The sequence below is a fragment of the Pelodiscus sinensis genome, chromosome 1 (assembly GCF_052426305.1).
Source record: "Pelodiscus sinensis isolate ZL-2025 chromosome 1, ASM5242630v1, whole genome shotgun sequence".
Lineage (NCBI taxonomy): Eukaryota > Metazoa > Chordata > Testudines > Trionychidae > Pelodiscus > Pelodiscus sinensis.
Window position 1 is genome coordinate 73,183,555 of NC_143052.1, and position 26,837 is coordinate 73,210,391.

The 26,837-nt window shown below is 40.4% G+C and overlaps 1 protein-coding gene across 11 annotated transcripts in view; it reads left to right on the forward strand.

The window, feature by feature from the left end:
- PTPRQ (protein tyrosine phosphatase receptor type Q) overlaps positions 1–26,837 on the forward strand; it is a 207,932-nt gene that overhangs the window by 39,171 nt on the left and 141,924 nt on the right. For all 11 annotated transcript variants that reach the window (XR_012904907.2, XM_075932438.2, XM_075932462.2 and 8 more), the window contains 7 exons: positions 1,522–1,782; positions 8,168–8,328; positions 9,254–9,365; positions 10,149–10,375; positions 16,543–16,612; positions 23,067–23,266; positions 26,255–26,504. Coding sequence is in view for 10 of the 11 variants with exons in the window: in XM_075932438.2 (XP_075788553.2) it covers positions 1,522–1,782; positions 8,168–8,328; positions 9,254–9,365; positions 10,149–10,375; positions 16,543–16,612; positions 23,067–23,266; positions 26,255–26,504 (1,281 nt within the window). In the remaining variant the exon portion in view is untranslated. The remainder of the gene's footprint in view (positions 1–1,521; positions 1,783–8,167; positions 8,329–9,253; positions 9,366–10,148; positions 10,376–16,542; positions 16,613–23,066; positions 23,267–26,254; positions 26,505–26,837) is intronic.

Here is a 26,837-nt window from a genome sequence, read left to right on the forward strand (position 1 = left end):
CTTCCCCTCTGATACTTGTAAATACCAAGTTGCTGACTTGGAGCAAACATCTTCTTCTGGCAGCAGTGCTACCAGAGGATAGCATGGAAAGAGTAGGGGATGTTTGGGAGGAGTCATGGAGAAATAGATTTATATCAAATTCTGGAAAAAAAATAATATCCCAAACTCAAACACACATCTCAGCCCTTCCCCCCTCTTATTTTGTGATTTTCTGTGGTTGGTTTGGGCCAAAACTCCTGAACCACTGAGTGCTTTAGTGAGCTTGTTCTGCAAGCACAGTGAACCTACTCAGACAGTTACTGACAGGATAGCCAATCCCTGACATGGCAGATTCTTATTGATGCAAAATGCATCCCAGGCAGAGGGAGTAAGCATCTTCCCCTGTTTTAGGAGTCCATCTATGCCCAAATAGTCTTATGAGTACAGGCCGTCCTTGCTATAAGTCCAAGATATGTTCCAGAAAAACCTTTGACTTATAGCAAAACAACATAAAGCTGGGGATTTTTTTTCCTGCAGTTGACTTCTATTTGTGCAAACTTGGTTGTTTTGTTTTGGTTTTTTTGCACGTGACTTAAGAGCAGGGAATGGGAGGACTTATAATACGTCCATTCCTACACGCGTCAATGACTTCAGTGTGAAATAGATGTATACTGGAGTGACTTATATGCCCTGTATCGAGGATAAATCAGGTGTGTTGCTGGGCCAAGATTTAACCGCAAATAGGCTTTTCTTTGCTCTTAATAGTAAGCCCTGCCAATTTTCACAGAAAAATGTTGCATTAATTAACAAGATTTCAGGAGGCTGCATACAAGTTTAATCAACATCTTTGTAACATGCATCTTTTAAGAAAACCTGAGACATATTTTCCTTCAAATTGTAGCAAGGCATAAGAATTAAAGAAAACACTACTAATTAATGGCTACTAATTATTAATTAAACATCCATGGTAATATAAGCACAAAATGTCTTTTTGGTAACTTTTATCATTGACCCTGGATAGTTTGATGTGTTGACTTTTAAGTGAAGATAAGAAATATTTAGTGATTTAATTCCTCACTTGTAAGATATATTGCCCATTATATTTCAGTAAATGTTATATTTCTGTGAATAGAATCATTAATGCTATTTATGAAGGACTCAGTTCTGATGTCTCTGCAATTGTGACTGTGTTTTCTAATGAGAGGTCTGCTAGGTTTGCAATCCTGCTAAGTCTGTAATCACATAGGTTGCATTACATACAGAGGTGCACATCCACAGCTCTTGCTTCTATATCCTACTTTCTTTTTCCAGGCAGCAGCCAGAGTGCACTGGCTACTCTGCATCCCTGACCAGAGTATCTCCTTAAAAGCTTTCTATTTCATAATATTAGGAAACCTCAAAACATTCATGTGAAGATTCTGTATTTGTGCAAAGTAGTGTAACTTTTAGTTGAATATGATAATCTACTTAAATTAATTATTTATAATTTCTTTGTAGGTCTGATCAAGTTATCTCATTTATCTTTTCTCTTTAAAAATGTAGAACCAGCTGGAATATGTGGTCTAACATTAAAAAAGGCAAATACTTCCTCTGCCACATTAATGTGGAATCCAACCAGAACCAACTTCACCCATTACAAAGTATCTGTATCAAACAGTACATTCAGGAAAGACTATAATATTTTGGGAGTATTGAATGACTACACAGTTACAGATCTGATTGCTGGCAGCATTTATAATTTCACATTACAAAGAGTTAGAGGCCGTGTTGAAGGAGCTATCACATTCATTGAAATTGTAACAGGTATGTACATTTTCTTTTCTCTTTATTCTTTCTGGTGGGTAGGCATCACATTCTGGGTATAATCCAGCATAGTGGAGTTATGTCACCACTTGTCTTGCCCTAAGCTTCCGGCAGGAGCATAGCAGTATTACAGGGAATTTTAAACAAATGCTGTCGCAGTGTCATTCAGCCTGGGAGCAGAAGTTGAACTCTGCATTTCAGGAATAGCCCATCCAATTAGGGATGGATAGTTATCCTGCTTTGGGGCTGAATTGGAGCCTGTTGTGTTTATTAACTTTTGTGTGTCTTTTAAAGCAGTTTTGCCTGATGATAATTACAGTATTTATCTCTGGCAGCTCTAATAAAGCTATCTTTTGTTACTCATCAGCCACTGTGTTTGTGGGAACCCACTGAGGGTTAGTGTGTAAAGGGCTTCATGCTTAGATCACCTACCACACGTGCCTCTGAGTATGTGGTAACCCAGTATTGACCACCTGTAGGCTGGTCACCGACCACTGCACTCACAGTGACTACCTGAGGCCAGGTCTACACTAGACCCAACAGCTCAGCTTAAGGTATGCAACTTGTATTCTACATAGCTGGAAGCACCTTAAGCTGTGCTTGGCAGCATCCCCACAGCAGAAGGCCAGTGGGATCATTTATCTTCTCTTATTTCTGGCAAGAGCAGGAGTACCCGACAGTGGCAACTTCTGAGTTCAATTTAGAGAGTCTTAACTAGATTTGCTAAATCAAACTCCAAAAGATTGATTGCAGCAGTATTCATCTTCCACGGAGTGAAGACATGGCCCAAGTGGATCAGCTATGTGACTTTTTGTATCTGAAAAATACAAATTTTAATCTGTGATTTTTTTTTTCCTAACACACTGTGTCATGATCCTGCACTGTTGGGACATGCTTAGCTTTATATACTGTGAGTTGTCCCTCTGAAGTTAGTGGGTAAAGTTAAAACATATATGTGCTGGATTGGTGCCCATGGTAGTCTTCCCTGTTACCATAATCCATGCAGAGTGTTTAAGGAGAGTAACTCCAGTCCAGACCAGTTCCTGATTTCCGCCCCCCCCCGCCCCGGCCTTGCCTTTCATCCTGTGTACTCTTGATTTAATTATGAGCACTGAATTAACACACTGAAGAGTATCTGCTGCTCTGCATTTCTCAGTTTTCCATGCACTAATGAGCATGATTTTCAAAGCATGTCCATTGTATTTTTATTTAGTCAAATAAAAAGGAATAACTTACAGTTGCATATTATTTGTGTGGTGACCAGAAACTATGGAACTTTTCTGGTTTCACTTTTGTCCAAATCAAGCTTTCCATTTTGCTATTTTTGATCTTTTGTGGGAAGTACACTTTTTTTTAACTCAACAGGTTGTAACATCTATTTTTGCTCTTTACCAGTGAATGAATTTTCTATTTATTTTACTGGAACTGTTTCCAATGCAACCATCTTATGAACTTCTGTATGCATTTAATTGCTATTCTGTTTTAATTTTTGAGTTTTAAACCACTAAAATCAAATACTTGATAACATGAAAAAAGGTCCTTATGCAATTTTTTGTGCATAGATGGGAGAAATTTGTGTTCTGCGGGTCAGTTAGAAGGCAGTTGTGTCTCTCAGCAATTATTCATCTGACAGCTGATGGCAAGACATAGTAACCGACTCATTCTTTATCTCTTTGCCTGTAACAAGCTAGATTGCAATCAGAGAACTGACATAAGAATTTTCACAATTCACAGTTTCCAGGTACTTCTGATTTATTTGACATACTCCTAATTTTGATTTGACTACTTTTAGATATAATTAATCAATCATATAATTAATTATCCTAACATTTTTCTCCATTTACACAGTAATATAGAAATTGTCCCAGTTGTGTTATGTGTGATGGAAGCCTGCTAATGGTGAAAGGGAAAGCTAGAAAACATTTGACAGCCCATATCCTGCAAACACTTAAGCGTGTGTAGCCCAGATACACAAATAGACTTCAGCATGGCAACTCTGAATTGCAATACCTAATTTTTAGGTGACTTGTCACTCAGTGAAAGCCATAACCCTTAGTTAGGAGGTCTAAACCCCCACAGGAAGAGTTTGGTTCTTAAAAATGTGGTCCACAGAAGACAGCACATTGATCTGCTTTTTTGTGTGGAAGAGCAAACACACTCGTTTAGAAGCCCCCGTGTTCCTCGTTCTATGAGGAAGAAGGGGGCTTCCGAAAGAGGTTTTTTTCCCCCGACATTTGGCCCAGTCCACATGGGCCAAATGTCGGAAAAGCCTCTTCCAACAAAAGAATCAGAAAAAGGTATGCAAAATGCATACCTTTTTCCGACAAAAACTTGTAGCCTAACTGTACCACAAGTCTACATAGCAACATTATTTTGGAATACCTTAGGGTATGTCTACACTACCACCCTAGTTCGAACTAGGGTGGTTAATGTAGGCAACCGAAGTTGCAAATGAAGCCCGGGATTTGAATTTCCCAGGCTTCATTTGCATATTGCCGGGTGCCGCCATTTTAAAATGTCCGCTAGTTCGGACTCCATGCCCGTGGCTATACGCGGCACGAACTAGGTAGTTCGGATTAGGCTTCCTATTCTGAACTACCGTTACTCCTCGTGGAACGAGGAGACATACCTGAAGTCTGCGTCTACACAGCAGGCAGATATTTCAAAATAATGTCGAAATACTGTGAAGTTGGAGCACTTCTTACTCGGACTCCTGTAACCCTCATTGAGTAAGGAAGTCCTCTATTTTGGAGGAAGAGTGCTCTATTTCGAAATAAGTTCTGTGTAGATGCACCCAATTTCGAAATAAGCTATTTCAAAATAAGCTACACAATTGATGTAGCTCAATTTGTGTAGCTTATTTCGAGTTATTTCGAGTAGACACACCCAAGAGACTATCCCAGTGCAAAGACCCCATCCCAACCCCTCCGTGCTGGGACCCCGAGCTCTGCTCCCAGGCAGACCCCCTCTCCCCATGGGGAGAAGATGAGACCTGCCCCTCACCCAGAGAACGCTGCTCCCACAGCAGTCTATGTTCAGGGCAAGAGCTGCCCCAGGCTGCTTCCAGTGAGCTGGCTGTGAGTCCCTGCCTAGGGTAGAGGGAAGCTGCTGCCAGCCCGCAGAGTTGAAAGGGAGTGGAGGACTGAGGGTGGGGCGGGGGAAGGTGGTGTGGGGGAACTGACGGGGCAGAAGAAGGCTAGGGGCTTTGCGGGTCAGAGGGTAGTGAGGGGGGGAAGAAAGGTGTGTGTGGGGGGGGAACAGGGATGCCAGGGAGCAGCTGCACAGCAGCCCTGGCTCCAGCTCCAGTGCACGGGGCAGCTGCTCACCACGTGGGCACATGGGATAGCCACACAATGGCTGCACCGCAGAGCATCTGGGCAGCCACCACATGGCCCTGGCTGTAGCTCCAGCCTTTCCTCAGGGCAGGTTGCATGGGGCCTGCCAGAGCTGGAGCCGGGACTATGGTACGACTACTCCTGGGGCAGGCTAGGTGTGGCTGCAGTCCCCCACCCAGGAGTGGGGAGAACTGCACTGCAGCCTCAGCCGCAAGAGCAGCTCCATCTTCATCTCCATCTCCAGCACTCAGGGCACCCACCTGCCATGCCCAGGCCCACCATGCCCCGGGAGCAGCCGGGTAGCCACCACATGGCTCTGGCCCCAGTTCTAGCCCTGGGGAGTTTTGGACCATAAAGAGCTGCCCAGCTTAACACTCACTCCTCCACCAAGCCCACCACCACCACCAGTTTACCTTTCACTGGCAGGACAGCGAGTGCAGGGCTGCAGGCATGCTGCTGCACGGCTCTGCTAAAGAGGTGGGTGGGACTAAAATTATTTCTGTGTGCATAGAGGGAACTTAGGTGGTTAGGTGTGAGATATGCAACCAAGTGCTTAGACTGAGGCAGCTCTGTGTATGCCCACTGACAAAAAGGCTCTGTAGGAACTTTAGATACTTCCAGGAGTCAGTAGCAGCTAAGCATAGGTTTCAAAGTATTCGACTTAGGCGCCTCATGTGACAGTTGGATGCTCTAGGTCTTTTGCTGGTTTGGCTCATGAGTAATTTTCCACCTAAAAGTGTTCTCTTTGAATCCCTAAGAGCTACTCACATGCTTAAGGGTTTGCAGAATTCGTACTAGGTCAGTAAGGTGTGTCATCACCCTAATCTTAATCTCCTGTGCTTTAATGTAAAAAGGTCAGAAAAAAGCTATCAAATGTTCTTCTGACTGTGCATAGATTGAACCTTACAAGAAACATAACTGACAAATAGTTATACAGAACAGAAACAACTCTGAAACCACAAGAGTAGAAAGGAGGTGTATTGGGAACCATAATCAGTCCCCTTGTGTATAGTGCACCTGATAGTAGTACAGGTTTTGCCTGGCTCAGTTAAGCACAGAACTCTGCACAAAATATGCAGGAGACAGCAGATATATGTATTGCAAAAGCAATACTGTGGAAGAACGATTGGGAGCTCACTGCCTGCAGCATTTTGACCTGTTTTTGGAGAATGGATGCTGAGGAGTCTAGGAAGGGGGGAGCTGCTCTAATGAAGGTGTGAAATGACATATGTATCAATGAATATTACAGCAGAATGAGTGCTAGGGCACATGTGTGCTTATGCTAGTGAGTGGATTTCCATTGTGGTGTGTGGATCCTCCAGTTGAGGGTACTCCAAGATTACAGAATGGGCAGGAAAAGAAATGCAGATGGATGCACACGGGGGAGAGCACTTCTCTTATCCAGTAGGAGCATGACTCTTTTAATGACTCTCTGAAGAAAACTGATTGAACTTCGGGTCTGAAGAGGGGTAAAGAATGATTTAAATATGAGGAAGAGGGAAGGGGGAAAAGGAAAGGAGCGCAAAGATGAAACAGGATGTCAGGAAGGAGAGGGGAGAGAGACACAGGTGCAGTAAAAGAGGGAATATATGAATAAGATATGTGTAGTTAAACATCTAGATTTTGAGGGCTTAACTGAACCAAACAGAACTACGTACCATTATTTGGCTCCCTAGTATTTGAAGAGTTATAAAGAAAAATCAACTTTATGGTAAGCAGCAGAGCAAAATATGAAATATGGCAACTTCAGAACTCCCACTTCAGCGCTTCTTTTAGGATTCATTCCAGCAGAGACATTTAAACAATCTGATCTTGCAGAGGGAGTAAGTAAATACCTTATAGTCTCAGTATATATCAGGTAGATTCTTTCTTTCTCTTATGTAAGCTTAAGCCACTTTGCTGGATTGAGCCCTTTGCCCCCAATTCAGCAAAGCATTTAAACCAGGGGTCTCAAACTCCCTGCCTGTTGCGGGCCATCCCTGGCTGGAGCAATTGCACAATCAGCTTGGAAGTCCTGGCAGGTCAAGGAGGGGGAGCTGTCTGTTACCCGTCTCTGAGCCCCGCCCTTTCTGCCATCAGCCTGCCCTCTCCCTCCCATGGCACCATGTTCTCAAAGATGTGGCCTTGGGGGTTATTGTGGGGGCCCAGCATGGGGCAGCAGCAGCAGTTGTGCCTCCCTGTGTCAACAGGAGCCACAGGGAAGTGGAGCAAGTGTCCCTTCCAAGTATGCTCCGCTCCCCCGCATCTCCTGCCACCACAGAGAATGAAGGTGGGGGCCCGACCACTGCTGCCGCACTTTGCCAGGCCTCCCTGGTAATGCCTGTAGCCATGCCCTCAATGGGAAACAGTAATGGGACAGCCCCCTCTAGCCCGATAATGGGTAGCCCACCCCCCTGGCCCACCAACAGAGCTGGGCCAAATTGCACAATTATTTCAGCTGGGGATGGCTTGCGGGCCGGGAGTTTGAGACACATGCTTATGTTCATCCTTAGAACTTTGGTTACTGAGGTTAACTTTGAGGTTACTGATGGGATTTAAATGCATGAATAGAGTTAAGCCCATGCATTACTGCTTTGCTGAATAGAGATTTGGTGTTGAAACAGGGACTTAATGATATGCCATTCATACATTTTTAACAATGAACTGGGACAAGCAGCCATTTGGTCTCTAGTAATATTGGGCTATATCCCTCTGAAGTCAATGGGAATTTTGCTTGAATGAGTTTTGCAAGATTGGGTCCTATGAGCTCTTTGACGATGATACTAAAATGACAGAACCTAATCATGCTCTCGCTGCCATTGACTATAACACTTTTATAGAATCATAGAAATGTAGGGCTGAAAGGGACCTTGAGAGGTCAGGCCTCTATGCTGAGGCAGGACCAAGTGTATCTAAACCATCCCTGATAGGTCTTTGTCTTAAAAACCTCCATTGATAGGGATGGATTATCTTTATTACTCTTATAACTAGTAATATAACTTTCATTGAAATTAGCTTAGCATATAGCCTTGTTTAGGTTAATCTGTTCCTAATTTGAAATTCACTTTCAGAACCTGCAAAGGTAGAGAATCTTAAAGCCTTCAATGTTTCGTCACATTCCTTTTCTGTGAATTGGAGACTACCTTATGGACGTGTGGAAAGGTTTCATGTGGATCTTATTCCTTGTCATGGCTTTGTTACTATCCTAGATCTTGGAGGTGGGGAGTATTGGGTATGTGTTTTCATTGTAATATTTGGACGGTCAACTTCTGTGTATGTACTGTGCTGATGGGAAAATTCTTTGCAGAACTATCCAACTAGGAAGCTTGCTCCTTTAGCTTTTTAACATAGATGAGAATACAAAAGGACTAATGCCAAATTTGTGAGCATGAATTTCAACATCTGTGGTTTGTTACCTTAACAACAGTTATAATACTCTTTTTTTTTTTTACATCTACTATAAACTTGCAGCCAGTCATCCAAGAGTTCATGAATAGTTTAACAAAGGAAGGGCAGAGCTATTGAGTAATACAGGCTCATTAATTGTGTACTTGCCAGGAAGATCTAGCCTTAAATCATTAATGCAGGCAACATTTCCCTGTTAAGCCATCAAAAAGAAATAGGAGCACTTTTTGATACTACTGTCTGAAAAATATAATAACAACAGTGATGTTGCTGATTCTTTTGGTTTTGTTTTCAATTGGAATTGCAGAGATACAGGTATTTTGTATAAATGCTTACTATTGAGGTGTGTCATGTTTATTTCAAAAGATAAGATAGATAGACTTTGGAAACTTGAAAGTTTTACAGGAATCTTTGTATTTTTTGTTTCTTCCCTCAGAAAAACAGAACTTTCTAATGCTTCATGTGCACTTAATTACTATCATGATGGTACCCTTTGAAATATTTTTTATAGCATCAGCTGTACCTATCTAACAGTTAATTTTGTTGTTTTTAATATTGTATGTTATTCAGATCTTATAGTGGGTAACTTAAATACAATTACAAAATGCTATATTGCAGCAAACATATACAATGCAGTGTTTTTATTGCTGTAATGTATATTATGTCATGTCACCTTATGTCATGTTTAGAACTGTATTTTGTGTTTGTCCTTATCTTGGCAAAAGACTTATTGGATTAATTTGATATTTTAGGCTGATTTTTCCAGCGTTACTCCTGGAACAACATATAATGTGACTGTTTCTTCAGTGTCTTCTTCAGCATACAGTTCACCAGTCAGTAGAACAGTGACAACTAATGTAACCTGTGAGTTAATTATGACATCACATTTTGCCCATTTCTGATAAATAATTGCTTGTTTTATTTAGTGCTTAAATATGTATAATATTTCTTCATAGGTTATAGTCAGTAATGAGTCTGAACGTGTTAATGATATTTTTGCATGAAAATATTAGACAATTATTTGTTATATGTAAACTATCATCATATATGATATATCTACTGAGTAGTCTAGAAGAAAAATGAAGTTCCTCTAGAATTGTTTTAAGAAGAATCTGGTCATGATTGACAGCTTTATTGACAGCTTTATTAATCTTATGGATAAGTTATGGAAATGTTTGTTATTATTTGTATATTATGCATTTTACATATTGCAAACTATATACAGACATCTTCATTTGATATGATTTCTTTTAAAAAGTATAACAGTAGCAAACACATCTTCTAAAATCAGTGTCACAGATTTCTGTGTAGTTTTAGGTGAAGAATCCTGAAACTAAGTAAGCTGTAAAAATCTCTCTTAAAACTGACAAAATATCTGGCATAAAACTCTATTTTGTCTGTGAAGATTTTGAGCATTCCATTTTCTACATTCTTATGAAAGAATGTTCTTGGTGTTCCAAAAAAAAAAGAAGCATTTAATCAGTTTTTGAAACACAGTTCTAGGGAGAATAAAGCTTCATATTTACAAGCACATTAGTCTTCGGGTGCCTCAGAAATCTATGCTGAAATATGCTATTTGTAGGCATTAACTGTAAAGATATAGGCATTGCTTTATGATAATGTAGTTGAGGAATGTTCTTTTTACAGATCCAGGACCCCCTGTGTTCCTTGCCGGTGAAAAAGTGGGGTCTGCAGGAATTCTGCTCTCTTGGAATGTACCACCTCATCCAAATGGGAGGATTATGTCCTATATTATTAAATATAAGGAGGTCTGCCCATGGATGCAAACAACTTACACCCAAGTAACAACAAAACCTGATAGTTTGGAAGTTCTTCTCACCAATCTTAACCCTGGAACAACTTATGAAATTAAGGTAACAATATTAATTATGTAGATTTTGTACTTTGAATTCTGGGTATATTGTATAATATCTGAGATTAAAGTAAAAGAATATGATACAGGTTATACCTCCCTTAACTGGGACTCCCTAGTCAGGCAACATCCATGGTCTGTGCCAGACTATGGATGTTCATGGATGACAGAGCCCAGGGTAGTCTGGTGGTGGGGCAGGAGCACCATAATGGGCACTGGCCTCTCAGCCGGGAGAGAGGGGGAGAGAGAGAGAGGAGAGAGAGAGAGTGTGTGTGTGTGTGTTGGGAAGACAGACGCATAGCAGAGACTTCTGTCCCCAGCGGCCAGGGAACTCCGACCCCAGCAGCATCCAGGGAGCTCTGACTCCATCCCCGGCTGTGGAGCTCTGGCAATGTTCTGGTTCCAGCGGCCAAGGAACTCCAGCCCGAGTGGCAGCGAGGAAATTCTGGCCTGGGTTATGGAGTTCCAGCGCTGTCCCTCCATCCCAGCTGGAGAGGTCCAGCCCCAGCCGTGGAGCCAGGCAGCTGTGGAGCTCTGTCCTGGCTGCACAGCTCTGGCGGTGACACTCCAGCCCTTGCAGCAGCAGGTCCTGGGAGAGCTCCAGGCAGAAACCCATGAGGGGAGGGACCTTCCCTAGTCCAGCAAATGCCCTTGTTCTGGCCAGTTGGGTCCCAAGGATGCCAGAGCAGTGAGGTCCAACCTGCACTATTTTAGTGATACATACAGTACTTTCCTAACCTGACTGCAGATTACTAGTTCAGTGGTGTCGCAAAACACACTGTCCAATTCTTTTTATTTATTACAGTACTTCTCTTTAATTACACCTACTAAAATAATTTTCATCTCAAAGTTCACTAAAATGTGATTTCTTCTTTTAACATCCTGTTTGACATAACATATTAGATGGCACAGTAACTCAGAGGAAAAATTTTCAGAATTGTCTAAGGGATCTCGGAGAAGAGCTGTGTAAAGGACAGAAATTCTGTTTTGTAATGGATTTTGAGGTTTCAAAATCTGGTTTTGTTCTGAATCAGAACAAACCCAAAAACTTTTGATTTCTCCACAGCGGAAAATTGGGTTGGTCAAAATGTCTTATTTTGAAAAATATCAAAGCATATAGTTTAAATATTTACTTTAAAACTGTATTATGAGAAATACATAATGTAGAGGATACAAATAAAATTTTCAAAATTAAAAGTTGAAAGGTTTCCTTCTGAAAATGTTGTAATGTGACATTGGTGGCATTTGCTTTTTTTCCTATTTCAGAACAATATTCTAGCAAAATGGACCTGATGGAATATGGCTCTGTCAAAATTTCTCTGACAGAGAGAAGTTCCATTTTAAAGAGTAACTTAGGCACCAAATTTCACTGGGACTTAGGCTCTTAAGTCAGTTGGGTACTTTTGAAAAGTTTATCTCAGTTTCTTTCAGTTATAATGATTTGCTTTGTGATATATCCCAAAATGGACATTAACTTCATTACTTTTCTGATCCCTTGCTGTTAAAATTGTGTGCTTGCTCTTATGGGTTTGTGCTGATAAACAATAAATGCACTTGCTTAGGTACTGTACAAACCTGAGTATATTGAGATCAAACACTCTTGATTTTGACACATATTTTCCAAAAATCTTCTTTAAAAGCTGAGTAATGAATGATTAGAGGTGAAATGACCAGAAATGTTATATACAGGCAGTCCCCGGGTTACATGGATCTGACTTACATCGGATCCCTACTTACAAACGGGGTGAGGCAACCCCGCACTAGCTGCATCCCCCCAGCAGACCAGGGAGATGCGAAGCTAGCGCCCACCCCCAGCAGACCAGGGAGATGCGGAGCGGCTTTTCTCAGCAGACACCTCAGCTTGAGAATAAAGGACTGAGGGAAGTGAGGTGTGGGAGAATAAAACTGAGCTCTGGAGAAATGTTTGGCTAGAGTTTCCCCTACAATATGTACCAGTTCCGACTTACATACAAATTCAACTTAAGAACAAACCTACAGTCCCTATCTTGTACTTAACCCGGGGACTGCCTGTAATTCCCTTTCCAACATTTGTGGCAGGAGGAAAATGCTCATGTTTATAAGGATCCGCACAGGGATGCTTTCTGACAGACTAATCAGCTAGACTTCTATGCCTCTGTGTGCTGAAATTTCATGCCAAGATTGTGTAAAAATATTGTAATTTTAATTTTTGGTAACATAGTGCACAAATGTCCTTTTGGAATTTGTACTCATTATACTCTTTTGAACTTCTGTATTGATGGCGATATGAATAAAAGTCAGTCTATGTGTGGCTATGGAAAAGTGTACCTTTTAATCTCTAACTCTTCTTCATCTGTAAAGCAAAAGATTAGCTTTTAATAGAGATTATACCATTTGCTTAGGCCAGAACTAGGGAAAACTGATCTGACAAATCTCAGAAGGGTAGCTGTTTTAGTCTGTATCTGCAAAAACAATGAGTCCTGTGGTACCTTAAAGACTAACATATTTATTTGGGCATAAATATGTTAGGGTACGTCTACAAGGCAGTGTTATTTCAGAATAACTGGCGTTATTTCGAAATAACACAATGTGTGTATACACATCAAGCCGTTATTTTGAAATAATGTCGAGCTGGAGGACTTCTTACTCCAGTTCCTGTAACCGTCACTTCATGAGGAGTAAGGAAAGTCAAAGGAAGAGTGTTCTTCCTTTGACTTCCGGCTGTGTAGACAGCGCCAAAAGCCGAATTAAGCTATTTCGACTTCAGCTATGCAATTGATGTAGCTGACGTTATGTATCTTAATTCTACTTTTGCCCTGCAGTGTAGACTTGTTCTTTGTCTTTAAGGTGCCACAGCACTCGTTGTTTTTGCTCGGACGAAGTTGAGCAGGTAAGAAGAGGGTTTCAATATAAAAATCCAAATAGCATAATAATGTCTGTTCTATTCAGTATAAGTAGTAAAATTCTTGCATGTTCCATTTCCTACTCCCTACATGTGTCTTTCCTAGGAACGTTAAATGTGTTATTTTTTTCTTCCCCCTGATCTTTAATGGTCCTATCTTCTACCTCAGTTATTATCAATCTTTTCGGGCACAGGACCCGTTTGTTCCATTTGGGTAAGTGTTTAAGGCCTTTCATGGCCCTGTAAATAATCTGGGAGTAGAGGCCCTGGTGTGGTTTCAGTCACTTCCTCTTGCCCTCAGAGGCTTGGACCCTGCCTGTACTCACTCCTGAGTGGTAGTCCCTGCAGCTCCTGTGCTGTGGAACTGGCTGAGCTTAGCTCTTTGCCCCAGACATTGCAACCTCTGGGGTTGCCGTGCTGCCACGGTTTGGCTCTGCCCCCTGCCTAGACCAAATGTGTGTGATTGGAGTTGGCTCATGGGGCTGCAGTGCCACTCACTCACACTTGGCCCACAGTACCCGTCATCGAAGGCAGGGCTACTCAACTTTGGAAGCCCCAGGGGCCACAATGATGCTCACAGCATATGCCAAGGGCCGCAGCTTAGGTGTGGTTTGAATGTACATGCAAATATATATGCAAATAATTTTTCACACTGACAGGCATGAATACAAACGTTAAGGCAAGACTACACAATACACAGACCCCATTTAAATCAGTTCTGCAGATATTAATAACATGAAGTATTTACCTGATTTCTACCCATATGACAGCACTTTTAATGAGTAATGACAGTCCAGGAATTTAGTTACTAAAACGCATATCAGCAGAAGACCATTATATTGACTACTTTTTGTTTTGTTTTGGCGCCCAGCCATGGGCCGCATGTTGAGCCCCGTATAAACACAAAATGTACCCTGGGCCGCAAACAAATAGGCTTATACCATAGTTATACCAAATCAGATCATTTGCTGATTGGTGTACTTCTCTAGTTATGTATAGATTACCATAGTATCTGAGCAACCATTGTTGTGTCCTGGTTCTGACAGTGGCCAATATTGGAGAGTATAAAAACAGTCATAATGGATAATTTCATATAATTATATGCCCGTAGGAAAGTTTCTTTCTGGAACTTAGTGGTTCTCTATGTCTCAAAGCATAAGGATTAATAATATCCCTTATAAATGTTTATCCTAACTTGTTTAACTTGGGATGATAGCTATGTGATTCTTATGGGAGTCTAATCCGTTGGTGTTCTTTTCCATAATATCTGAGGCACTGAGATCCACATCTTAACTATGCATTGTATGTACATTTACTTGTACACATCATCTTTTAATTAGTTGTTTTTCAAGTTAATTTGATGCTCCATTTTTCTTGTGTCATGAAATAGAATATGGAGGTGTGCACAGCTGACCTGTTTGCTATTCAAAATGTGATATACTTCTATTATAGCATCTTAGTTGTTTTCTCTTTACACTAAGTAGCCCTAATCTTTTTACTCTCTCCTCATATGGAAGTCTTTCCGTGTCTCTAATTATAGTCAATGCCCCTTCTGGGCCCTTTCTATTTCTGCTTTACCCTTTTTGATATGAGGTGACCGAAACTGAATGCAGTATTTAAGGTGAGCACATACAATCTACTTATAAACAACATTTTATGTTCAGTGCTGTTCTCTTTCTCTGACTTAATATAACCCACCCACTCAGCTACCCACAATGTCGCCTACAGAATTTTCTTGGGTTGCTACAGTTAATCTAGAAGCCATCAATATATGAGAACTATTTGAATGGTCTTTTCCACTGTGCACTGTTGCACATTTGCACTCTGCCCTGTCCTTGCCATAGCTTTGCCTAGCTCTTTTAGATTTTTCTAAAGTTCCTCACAACCCTCTTTAGTCATGACAAGTCTACACACTTTTTTGTGTGTCTATCCTGAATGCTCCTTTCATAGACTTTACCATTCCCACTTCTTGCACTCTCTCAGGCATCTTTTTTAGCATCCCTACAAAGTGTCATGCATTATCCTCAACCACACATAACCTACACTGTTTACACAATGTATACATGCACACAAGCACCCTGGCCCTCATTGAGTCCTTTCTACCTCCATTTCTCCTTTTACACAGTTTGCCATTCTCACCACTCTGTGAAGATTTTAGGAGGTTATACGTAATGTTTCCCTATTAATTAATTCTCTTAAATCCAGACCATACATCTTGACTTTTATCAAACTCTCCTGTTCCTTGTCTCTGTAGGTGAAACTAACTCTTTTGCAGAGGGACAACACAAAGCGCACAACTTAAGCCCTACAGGAAAAAGATACTCTGTCAGTTATGATGATTATTCTCTACACTGTGTCATGATCCCAGCTCACCACACCTCCAAGGAGAGGTACCCTCCTATACCATCATCCTCCACAATCATGCATGCATATGCTGCATCACTCTCACTTTTCCCCCATGTTTTTGCTTTTCAAACATACCAGTCACTCATTCTACCATCTCTCCCCACCAGGGAGGTGGACCTGCTATTCCAACCTTACAAAAATTGAGGAATTGGAGTGGTTGGAAACTGCTTTTGGCCCTTTCCTTCCAAACTAAGGAGGAAAAAAAAGAATGGAGGAAGAAGGCATGACTTACTTCTCCCTATTTAAAGAGAGAGGAGTAATTCTCTTGTTAAATGAGGATAGCTGGTATAACTGGGGTATTGGTAACCAGTGTAGAATCATCATTCATGGTGCATGAGCTTGGTAAATGCCAAGCTTCCTTTAAATGATGTTTGCTTCAATATGAGCTAAAGGCACTTTACAACTGTTAAGTCTGAGCTTTTGGCTTGGGTTTTGTTGTGAGGAGACCAAATAACATTCCCCAACAGTAGTATGTGGCAAGGGCAAACAGCCATACACATTTACTATAGCTAGGGATTTTGTCAGATGGCTTAGAGATTTTTCATATTTGCTATAATAAAGTTGCAGGCTTGTTAGCTACTCATATGGTGAGCACGTGCTGTTGCATGAGCATTATTGGGAGATTTCATATGTTTCTAAAGAGAAAATTTACATGAATGAGTAAAGAGCCTTTTTTTAGTTCATTTCATTTATTGAGGATTATTGTATTTAATGCGTATCCTTTAAAAGTTCAGAGGAAATTTAACAATTGCAGTTGAAAAAAGGAAAATTAACTTGCATAAGTGTCTTCCAACACTTGTAGCTTAAACCATATATTTGCATGGACACTGGCACTGTATATTATGTGAACTCTCTAATGTGATTATTTCCGTTTATTGTAGGTTGCTGCTGAGAATAGTGCTGGCATTGGAGTATTTAGTGATCCTTTTCTCTTTCAAACTGCAGAAAGTGGTAATTTCACTAAACTTCCACTAAGCCCATTTATTCTTACAACGCATGTTTGGTTTTTTTGTTTTACTATAATAATATTAAAAATTATAATGTGTTTAGGAGAAAATCCTGATATTTTCACTGTGTTTACAAAGGGCCTCTCATGTAGTGGAAATAGTGCCATGCATGGTGGAGGCAGGATATAGTGTGTCTTAGTGGGTGTGGCCCCCATTCATTATGTGCTGTGAATCCCAGCTCTGCAGAGGCTCCACATAAGTCCCTGTATAGATGGGTTGCAGGAAATCAAGGCATGGATAGCTGATCAGATACTAAATCAACCCACTAGCCATTTCCTACTACAGTATGGGATCACAAGAGCTATAGTAGAATCAGGATCTTGCATAGCCCCCTTGCACCAACCTCAGCTTCTTGGGTGGGGACAGGGTCTAGCTCTAACAAATATAATACACAGCATTTCTTACTGTTTTTGCCTCTTAATTGGGGATGTAAGCAACTGGTCGACTATCCGATAAGCATAAGCTTATTGGAGAGTTGAGTATTAACTCGACTAGTCGCTTCCCCTCCCCTTGCTGTCTCTGTCAGAGAGAAGCCCCGGGGGGGGGGGGGGGGGGAGCCGGCTTAAAAGCTGGCTCCCCTACAGCACCATCTCCATGGGAGGGGTAGGGATGCAGCGAGGAACTGGCATGAGCGGGGACTGAGACAGTCCCCACTCGCATTGGTTCCCACTGCAATGCTTCAGCCTTTGAAATGTACAAGAGCCTCACGGGTCTCTTGTACATTTCAAAGGCTGAAGTGCTGCAGTGGGAACATGGGACCAGCAGGAACTGCTTGAGTCCCCATTGGCCTCATGCTTCCTGTGGTGCCCCCCCTTTCTATCTCTATCAGATACTTCATCAGTTATGTATCAGAAGGGTAGCTGTGTTAGTCTGCATCTGCAAAAGTGACACAGAATCCTGTGGCACCTTATAGACTAACAGATGTATTGGAGCATAAGCTTTCGTGGGCAAAGACCCACTTTGTCAGATGCATGTATCTGACGAAGGGGGTCTTTGCCCATGAAAGCTTATGCTCCAATACATCTGTTAGTCTATAAGGTGCCACAGGACTCTTTGGGTATGTCTACACTACCCTCCTAGTTCAAACTAGCGGGGTAATGTAGGCATACCGCACTTGCAAATGAAGCCCGGGATTTGAATTTCCGAGGCTTCATTTGCATAAGCGGGGAGCCGCCATTTTTAAAACCCCGCTGGTTCGAACTAGGCTTCCTATTCCGAACTACCGGTACACCTCGTTATAAAACTTGTGCTTGTCCTTTACAAAGGGTGAATTTCACTCTCTAGGCATGTCTACACTAGGAATTTATTTTGAAATAATTAAATTTGAAATAATGACTCCAGAAATAACAAAATCAAAATAGCTTGTCCACACTATGGGGGAGCATTGGAATTATTTAGAAATAGTAAGTCCACACTGATTGGAGCCTACCTTGGACTTAGAGCCCCCCGAAGCATTCAGGGGAGAGCACCAAGAAGGTGGAGAGAGTTCCTATGGCAACTTGGTCAGGCAAGCTCCAACATGTGCTTTCAGGGGCTCCTCTCTATGGCCACATCTCACATGCTGCTTCTCCATGGCCTCCCCTCTTGCAGGACACACAATGGATGTGGGGGGTTCTGGTTGCCTTTGTGGATGCCACAGCACTCACAACATGGAACCAGAGCTACTTTAAACCAGTGCCAGGCTCACAGACCTCGCAATGTGCCTCATGGCGCAGCACTTGCAAACTGCCCGCAGGGTGCTCCAGCAGGGCGAGGACCAGCCTGGACCACAGGCCTGGTGATCCTGCTGCTGCAAATACCCCTCAATCCCCTGGACACTGTGGAATGCCACTTCTGCTGTGGGGAGACCAGTTGAGACTGGTGGGACCACATTGTCCTGCAGCTATGGGACGACCAGCAGTGGATGCGGAACTTCCGTATGTGGAAGGCCACCTTCCTCGAACTCTGCAGGTGGCTTGCCCCTGACCTCAGGCAACAGGACACCCAACTGTGACCTGCCATCCCCATGCAGAAGTGCATTGCCATCGCTCTGTAGAAGCTTGCCATGCCAGACAGCTACTGCTGTGGGCTGTGTTCCTGCGGTTAGCCAAGGCTATCAACAATGTGCTGCTATGCAGGGTTGTCATTCTGGATAACATGGACAGCATCATCAGTGGCTTTGCCACCATGCACTTCCCCAATAGTGGGGTAGGGGAGCATAGATAGCACTCACATTCCCCTCCGGGCCCCTGAATTAGCAGCACTGGATCATCCACACTAATGCTATTTTGAAATAACAATCTCAAAATAAACATTATTCCCCGAGGAAAGCAGGAGTACAGATTTCAAAATAACCAGCTCATTATTTCAAAATAATGGGCTTGGTAGTGTGCACGCTCCACTTATTATTTTGAAATAAGTGTGGGGGCGTATTTCAAAATAACTCCCTAGTGTAGACCAGGGCTCTGTGTGTGGAATTCCCATTAATTTCAACATGAGCTTTATGCGTACTGAATACTGAGCACCTCTGCATCTACTAAAGACAGTTAAAGGTGTTCAGCATTTCATGGTTTCAGACTCTTAAGATTGGAACTTCTGAGATAATTTATCACTTAGGGGGAAAAAACCCATAAATGAGAACTTTCTAAATGGAGCTGTACAAAACTACTTCTTTTCATTTTGCAAATAATTGCATGCAAACATAATGTTGTAATGAGCATATTGTATTTAAATTTAACAGAGGGCAAAAATATACTGTTTTGCCTTATAAAAGCATTACTGCTTCTCAGAAATTGTTTGCACAACTCTACTTACATGTGATTCATTTCAAATAGAAATCCATGGTACAGTTCTAGTTGAAATGATGAAGAAAATAAAGCTTTTTATTAAGCAACTGCATTCTTATATTTGATTCTTTTTTTAAGTATCACAGCTTTGAGAATTAAAAAAAAAATTGTCATCACCACCACCAAGTGGATAATAAACTGGTTACATTTTCATACCTAAAACATGAAAGTTTGTTTTGGATACAAATTATTTGAATAGTTAAAGACTCTCTGTTGCAAGTTTTAGATTCATGGATACTAATCATTATGCGTATGTCTAGACTACATTCCTCTGTTGGCAAAGGGATGTAAATTAGGCATACCGAAATTGTTAATGAAGCGGGGATTTAAATATCCTGTGCTGTATTACCATAAAAATGGCCACCGCTTTTTGTCGCCACAGAGCTTTGGCGATGAAAAGCAGCAGTCTAGATGCAGATCTGTCACTCACTAAAGCCTTTGACGACAGATCCTGTATAACTCGTTGTACGAGGCATTAGGGATCTGTCGTTAAAGGCTTTAGTGAATGACAGATCCGTGTCTAGACTACCACTTTTTGTCGCCAAAGATCTGTGGCGACAAAAAATGGTGGCCATTTTTATGCTAATGAAGTGCGGGATATTTAAATCCCCGCTTCATTAGCAATTTCGGTATGCCTGATTTACATCCCTGTGGTGACAGAGGGATGTAGTCTAGACATACCCTATGAGACACATTGGAAAGGAGTAGTATGGAGAGAGAGAAAGAAAATCCAGAAATAAAGCCCCTATTCAATAAAGCACTTAAGAAGGAAAGTTGGAGGATCCTGTCTCTTACTAGTATGGGAGATTTATTATAATGTTGAACATGAATATATTCATTTAAATTAACTCATTTGTCAATACAATCTTGCAATATTTTTAGTTTATGCAATCTGGGTCTGATTTGTAGGCATGGCATTTGAGGTAGTCCTCTGTACTTCCAGATGTTTTCTTGAATCACTCAAGAACTTGTACCCTTTGAGATAAGGATATGTTATATTCTATTTCTATAGTATGAAATGATTTGCTGACTCAGTGGATGCATCAAACTGTTTATTGATACAAAGAAAATTATTTCTTGTTCACACACTATCCTGTTTTGGGAAATTATCAAAAAAAGTAAAATATTAAGTGATCAGTTTTTATTTATCACAATGTTGAGATTTCCCAATCATAATTTTTCATTATTATCGCTTTAAAAAAGAATGGCTCACTTTTATAGTTCAATTTTACTAATTTAAATTTTAAATTTTAAATGAATTTTATATGGTTAATTTATCAGGAGGGAAGAAATCAGATTTTAAAAAAATCTACTTTCTGCTACAGAGCACTGATTTTCCATTTGACAGATTGTACAACATACTTATCTGCACCCCAAAAGACCTCTCCTCCCAAAAAACCCCTCCCAAATCAGTTCATTCAGTTGCAGCAGATTGCCAGATCTCAGTTGCAAAAGTAATTGCTGGATTTCTCCTCCCCGACCCCCCCAGGAAAAAAGATTTTTCAAACAGAAAATGCTGATTCCTCAAAGCCAATTTTGAAACTTTTGCTGTGCAAGTGGCAGTTTCTCAGGTCCAGGTAGAATTTCATCTTTTCCCATGAAAAAATATCCTTCCATTATTATAACCAGTGGCTAAGGCATTCACCTAAGATACAGGAGAGCTGGGAGAACCAATTCATATCCCTGCTCTGCTTGATTCAGAAAAGGGAGTTCACCCCACTTCTCCCACATCCTGGGTAAGAGCCATAACCAACAGGTTATTCTGTTGTCAAGTTCTCATGTTGGAGCTGTTCCACTTTGTATAAATAATGATTCATTGATGTAGGGAGGGAGCCCAGGTGTCCCAGATTTCAGGTGAATTACCTAACCACTGGGCAATAGAGTGAGTCTCTCTGTGTGGCCCAATGAATCTTGAATTATTTATACAAAAGTGGAACAGCTCCAATAGGAGAGATTTAGAAAGAAAGATAGGACTGACTCTGATGCCTAGTGTAAAGCCTTTTCATTTGAAAGCTAGACAAAAAAACAGTATGGAAGAATAAATTTTAAAGGACTTTTCAGTCCTTTAAAATTCATTGGACTGGAGGAATCTTTTAGGTTATGTCAAATGGCAGCGATTCTCAGAGCCCAGGTCAACAGACTCAGGCTTGTTGTACAGTACTAAAATAGCTGTGGAAATATAGTGGTTTGGGCAGGAGCTCAATCCCTGAAACTTAGGGAGAGGATACCAAACTGGGTGGGGTTGCAACTTCTTTGGAGGATAGGGACATAATTCAAAATGACCTTAGCAAGTTAGAGAAATGGTCAGAGGTAAACAGGATGAAGTTTAATAAAGAGAAATGCAAAGTGCTCTACTTAGGAAGGAACAATCAGTTCCATACATACAAGATGGGAAGCGACTGTCTAGGAAGGAGCATGGCGGAAAGGGATCTAGGGATCATAGTGGACCACAAGTTGAATATGAGTCAACAGTGTGATGCTGCTGCAAAAAAAGCAAATATGATTCTAGGTTGTATCAACAGGTGTGTTGTAAGCAAAACTCATGAAGTCATTCTGCCGCTCTACTCTGCACTAGTTAGGCCTCAGCTGAAGTACTGTGTCCAGTTCTGGGCGCCACATTTCAAGAAAGAATGTGGAGAAATTGGAAAGGGTACAGAGAAGAGGGACAAGAATGATTAAAGGTCTAGAGAACATGACCTATGAAGCCAGGCTTCATGAACTGGGCTTGTTTAGTTTGGAAAAAAGAAGATTAAGGGGGGACATGATAGTGGTTTTCAAATATCTAAAAGGGTGTCACAAGGAGGAAGGAGAAAATTTGTTCCTCTTGGTTTCTGAGGACAGGACAAGGAGTAATGGGCTTAAAGTGCAGCAAGGGAGGTTTAGATTGGACATTAGGAAAAAATTCCTAACTGTCAGGGTGGTCAAATGTTGGAATAAATTGCCAAGGGAGGTGGTGGAATCTCCCTCTCTGGAGATATTTAAGAACAGGTTAGATAGACATCTGTCAGGGATGGTGTAGACAGAGCTTGGTCCTGCCTTGAGGGTGGGGGGCTGGACTCGATGACCTCTCGAGGTCCCTTCCAGTCCTTTGATTCTATGATTCTATATGTTTCAGAACTGAGTTCCAGTCTGAGCTACAATGTGTACACAACACTTTTTAGCACCACAGCACAAGTCCCACAAGCACAACTCTTTTGACCTGGGGTCTGAGTCTTGCTATGTAAATGTACCCCGAGTGTAAGAGGAAATATATTCAATATTTTGCTAAGAGAGGCTATCCTTCCTTAACAGCCAATGACAACAAGTGTTTTTATGAGATCACTAGTACAAATTTGTATTTTAAAAGGGAAAATAACCAAACACGATACTTGGAGAGCGCTATATAACTTTTAAAATTTCATAGTTGCGTCACAATACTATAGTGATGATTAATATTAATGTCCAGAAACAAGAAATAGAGCATAAAAAAGGTATCAGGAATAAATAAGGATTAATTGAATATTGAAACTCATTTCACATTAGAAACGTTAATTGTGAAATTGTACGTTTTACTGGTTTTATTTTGTTTCTTAGCTCCAGGTAAAGTGGTGAATCTCACAGTTGAGGCCTTGAATTATTCAGCTGTAAATCTGATCTGGTTTCTGCCTCAACAACCAAATGGGAAAATAACCAGCTTCAAGATTAGTGTGAAACATGCAAGAAGTGGAATTGTAGTGAAAGATGTTTCTGTTAAAGTGGAGGACATTCTAACAGGAAGGTTACCAGAATGTAATGTAAGTGTTAAAAAGCAGTTTAATTAGAGATGGACTTGCAGGATGAAATGTGATTCCACATTGTATGTTGAACACCCCAAAATCTGGGGGGCCTCTGGAATTTGGTTCAGGTCTATTCCTAATTTTATAATTTAGTTGTAGGTCTTGGTCATTTAGACTGGTGCACTGGGTACAGACTTATCTTTATGTCTGAGCTAGAGCTTGTCAAAATTTTTCTGACAGGACAAAATGCAGTATAGTCAAAATGTAAATGGTTCACAGAAACAAGTTGATGCTGATAAAATTTTTGATATAAAATATTGAAATGTTTATTTTCTCATTTTGTTTATATAATGCTTAAAAGTCTAATCTTGACTTCATTATTTCATTTAATCTCAACTTTATATACATATTAAAATAATGATCCATTGCTATTGAAACATACCTGTGTAAAATGAAACAAAATGATAAAAGTCAAAATGATTTTTGACATCATTGAAATGTTTCAAAATTTCTAAACTGAAATTTTGTTTGGATTTTCAGTTACTCAAAAATGTCATACTTTCAAACTTTTTGTTTTGATTTGGAATGAAAATATGTCTATTTTTTGGAATTTCCTGTGGGTCTGAAATTCCATTTTCCAATAGAGCTCTAGTCTGAGTAGAAGCCCTGTATATTCAAGGCTCCGCATGGCCTGAGTTGGAATTTTCCTAGGATCCTAGAATAAAACCCTGCTTTTGTGACAAGTGCCAGTTATAGTGTCTCCAGGTTGTCAGAATCTTGGTTTCACATTTCATCTGAATGAGGATTTCCAGCATTACAGAGCCTCCTAACATCAAAATGAGTTAATTTAGAACCAACTCAAAAGAAAGAGTGCCACCAATTAAATCATTAGCACCATTTAATGTAGCATCTAGATTTTTCTTGGCCTTTTTTTCTATAGCTGTTGATCAGATTCAACCTTTTCTAGCTTGATCAGCTTCATTTGGATTTACAATACAGAAGGGCTACGTCTATACTGCACTCTGTTGCGGAAGAAAATATGCAAATGAGGCAAAGCGGTGAATATCACCACACCTCATTTGCATACTTAATCTACATGGCTTCTTTTTGTGCAAAAACCCTCTCTTGCGCAAGTCATTCTGCTGCTTTTTTTCAGGCAGAACAGCTCTTGTGCAAGAGAGGTTTTCACACAAAAAGGAGCAGTGCAGACAGCTCCTTTTTGCTCAAAAGCCCCTTGCACAAAATGGTGGCTCATTAAGTATGCAAATGAGGTGCTGTGATATTCACTGCATTGCCTCATTTGCATATTTTCTTGCACAAGAGAGCACAGTATAGATGTAGCCTAGGACATTACTAATGTGTTTCACTTACTTGGAGGCTCGTGAAACAGAGTGATTGAATACTAGAAACCAAATCTGGCAGTTTCATCAACACTAGAGCTTTGGTTCAATTTAGCCATTTTTGATACTGTTAGTATATTTTAATATGTGATGTAGAATCAGGCATCAAATAGTGGAGTGAACTGCATCTTCTACATGGCTAATAATGCTATCAGGGGAAGGATGATCACAAGCTACATTTAGAAAATTTAGAAAAGACAAACTAATTTTCAACTAACACGAGCAGGACCATGGCACCTTAGAGACTAACAAATGTATTAGGTCATGAGCTTTCATGGGTAAAACCCACTTCATCCATCTATCCTTTAATGTAGGGACTATCCGGATTGGATAAATGAACAGAAAACAGACTCAGGAATGGTAACACACAAAAACCTATAGGGGAACATTTTAGCCTCCATGGACATTCAGTAATGGATTTAAAAGTAGTCATTCTTCTACAAAAGAATGTTATTGCCCAATTACAGAGGGAGACATAAACTGAAGTTCATTTGCAAGTTAAACACCATTAACTTAGCCTTGAATAAAGATCTTAACTGGTTAATGCATTACAAAGTCAACTTTCCCACCTTTGATATTGGCATTCACATACTATGATTGAGACACATGCAGCCTGATTTAATTAGGTTCAATAACCCCCTTCCTACAATTGACAATAAACTTCTTTTGCTGTTATATATACCCTGGATTCTGAAATTTACAATCCAGTTCATCTAATGAAGAGGGTATTACCCATGAAAGCTCATGACCTAATAAATGTTAGTCTAAGGGTATGTTTATACTGCATGCTTATTTCAAAATAAGCTATTCTGGAATAGTTATTCTGAAATAGCTTATTTCAAAACAGCATGTCTACACTGCAGGGAAGCCTCAAAATTAGTCTGAGGCAGGCTTCCCTAATGTAGACATGCTATCTCGATTTAGAACCACAGGAGGCACTGGCGAGAAATAACACAGAATGGTCCTTTGACATAGCAGCAGTGGAGCATCTATACACGCCTTATTTCGAAATAGCTGTTTTGGAATAGGTGTTATTCCTTGTAAAATGAGGTTTACAGATTTCAGAATAAGCCATCTGTTACTTCAAAATTATTTTGAAATATTGGAATGGCTAGTTATCTTGAAATAATGGTGCAGTATAGATGCACCTTAAGGTGCCACACAGGACTGCTCATTGTTTTTAAAGTTACAGACTAACACAGCTACCCCTCTGAGTATTTTTCAACTATTTTGTTTTAAAGATGTAGTTTTTGTATTTTTGAGTATTATTGTTGTTGGTCTGGCATGACCGTTTTATTTTTTAGTTTATTTTTATTTGGTCTTTCAGGTTACTTTTTTGATCTTGTGAGAATCAAATTATTTGATATTTCTCTAGTTACCATTATTTTTAGCTCAATTCTTCTCTTGAATACATGCTGAAGGCTTTCATTAATTTTTGGCCTTAGAGTTTTGAGTGTAACTTTTATCCTACTTGTAATTTTTAAAATTTCCACTTTTTATAGCTGTATAAAGAAGTCAGTTATTGGAAAGACCTATAGTTCAGCACCGATTGAGGCAAAATGAGTAATAGCCTTAACTTTTCATGGCTCATGTTTTATCTCTTCAGGAAAACAGTGAATCATTTTTGTGGAGTACTACCACCCCTTCAACTACTTTTGGAAAATCTACATTTCCTTCACGGGCTATGTTTACACCAAGTACAGCAGCAACTACTCAAAGGAGTTCTGTCTGGAATGAACCTATTAGTTTTGTTGTGACTCATCTTAGACCATACACCACTTACCTTTTTGAAGTCTCTGCAGTTACTACTGAAGCAGGCTATATTGACAGCACAATCGTGAGGACACCAGAAGCAGGTATGTGTTGCTTTCTAAAAACAAAAACAATTTTTAGCTACAGACAAAAATCAAAATGAGAAATTCTCAGACATATTTTAAAATATATAACATAGGGAGTTTAGGTTACATTGCAGAATACTTTAGACTGTGATTCTGTCTCAGCTAGATCTCAGGTTGTGTTTCAACAGATACATTCTTTGTTTTATAATTCCTGGTATACTTAATCATGTGCACCAGATGAGATCAACTGAATGTGTGTAGGTACTGTATAATGTAGAAAAGAGTGGTGGATGGGAGTTGATAAAGCAAAGTATGATTATCTAAAAGAGATGGGAAATACTGTAGGTTCTT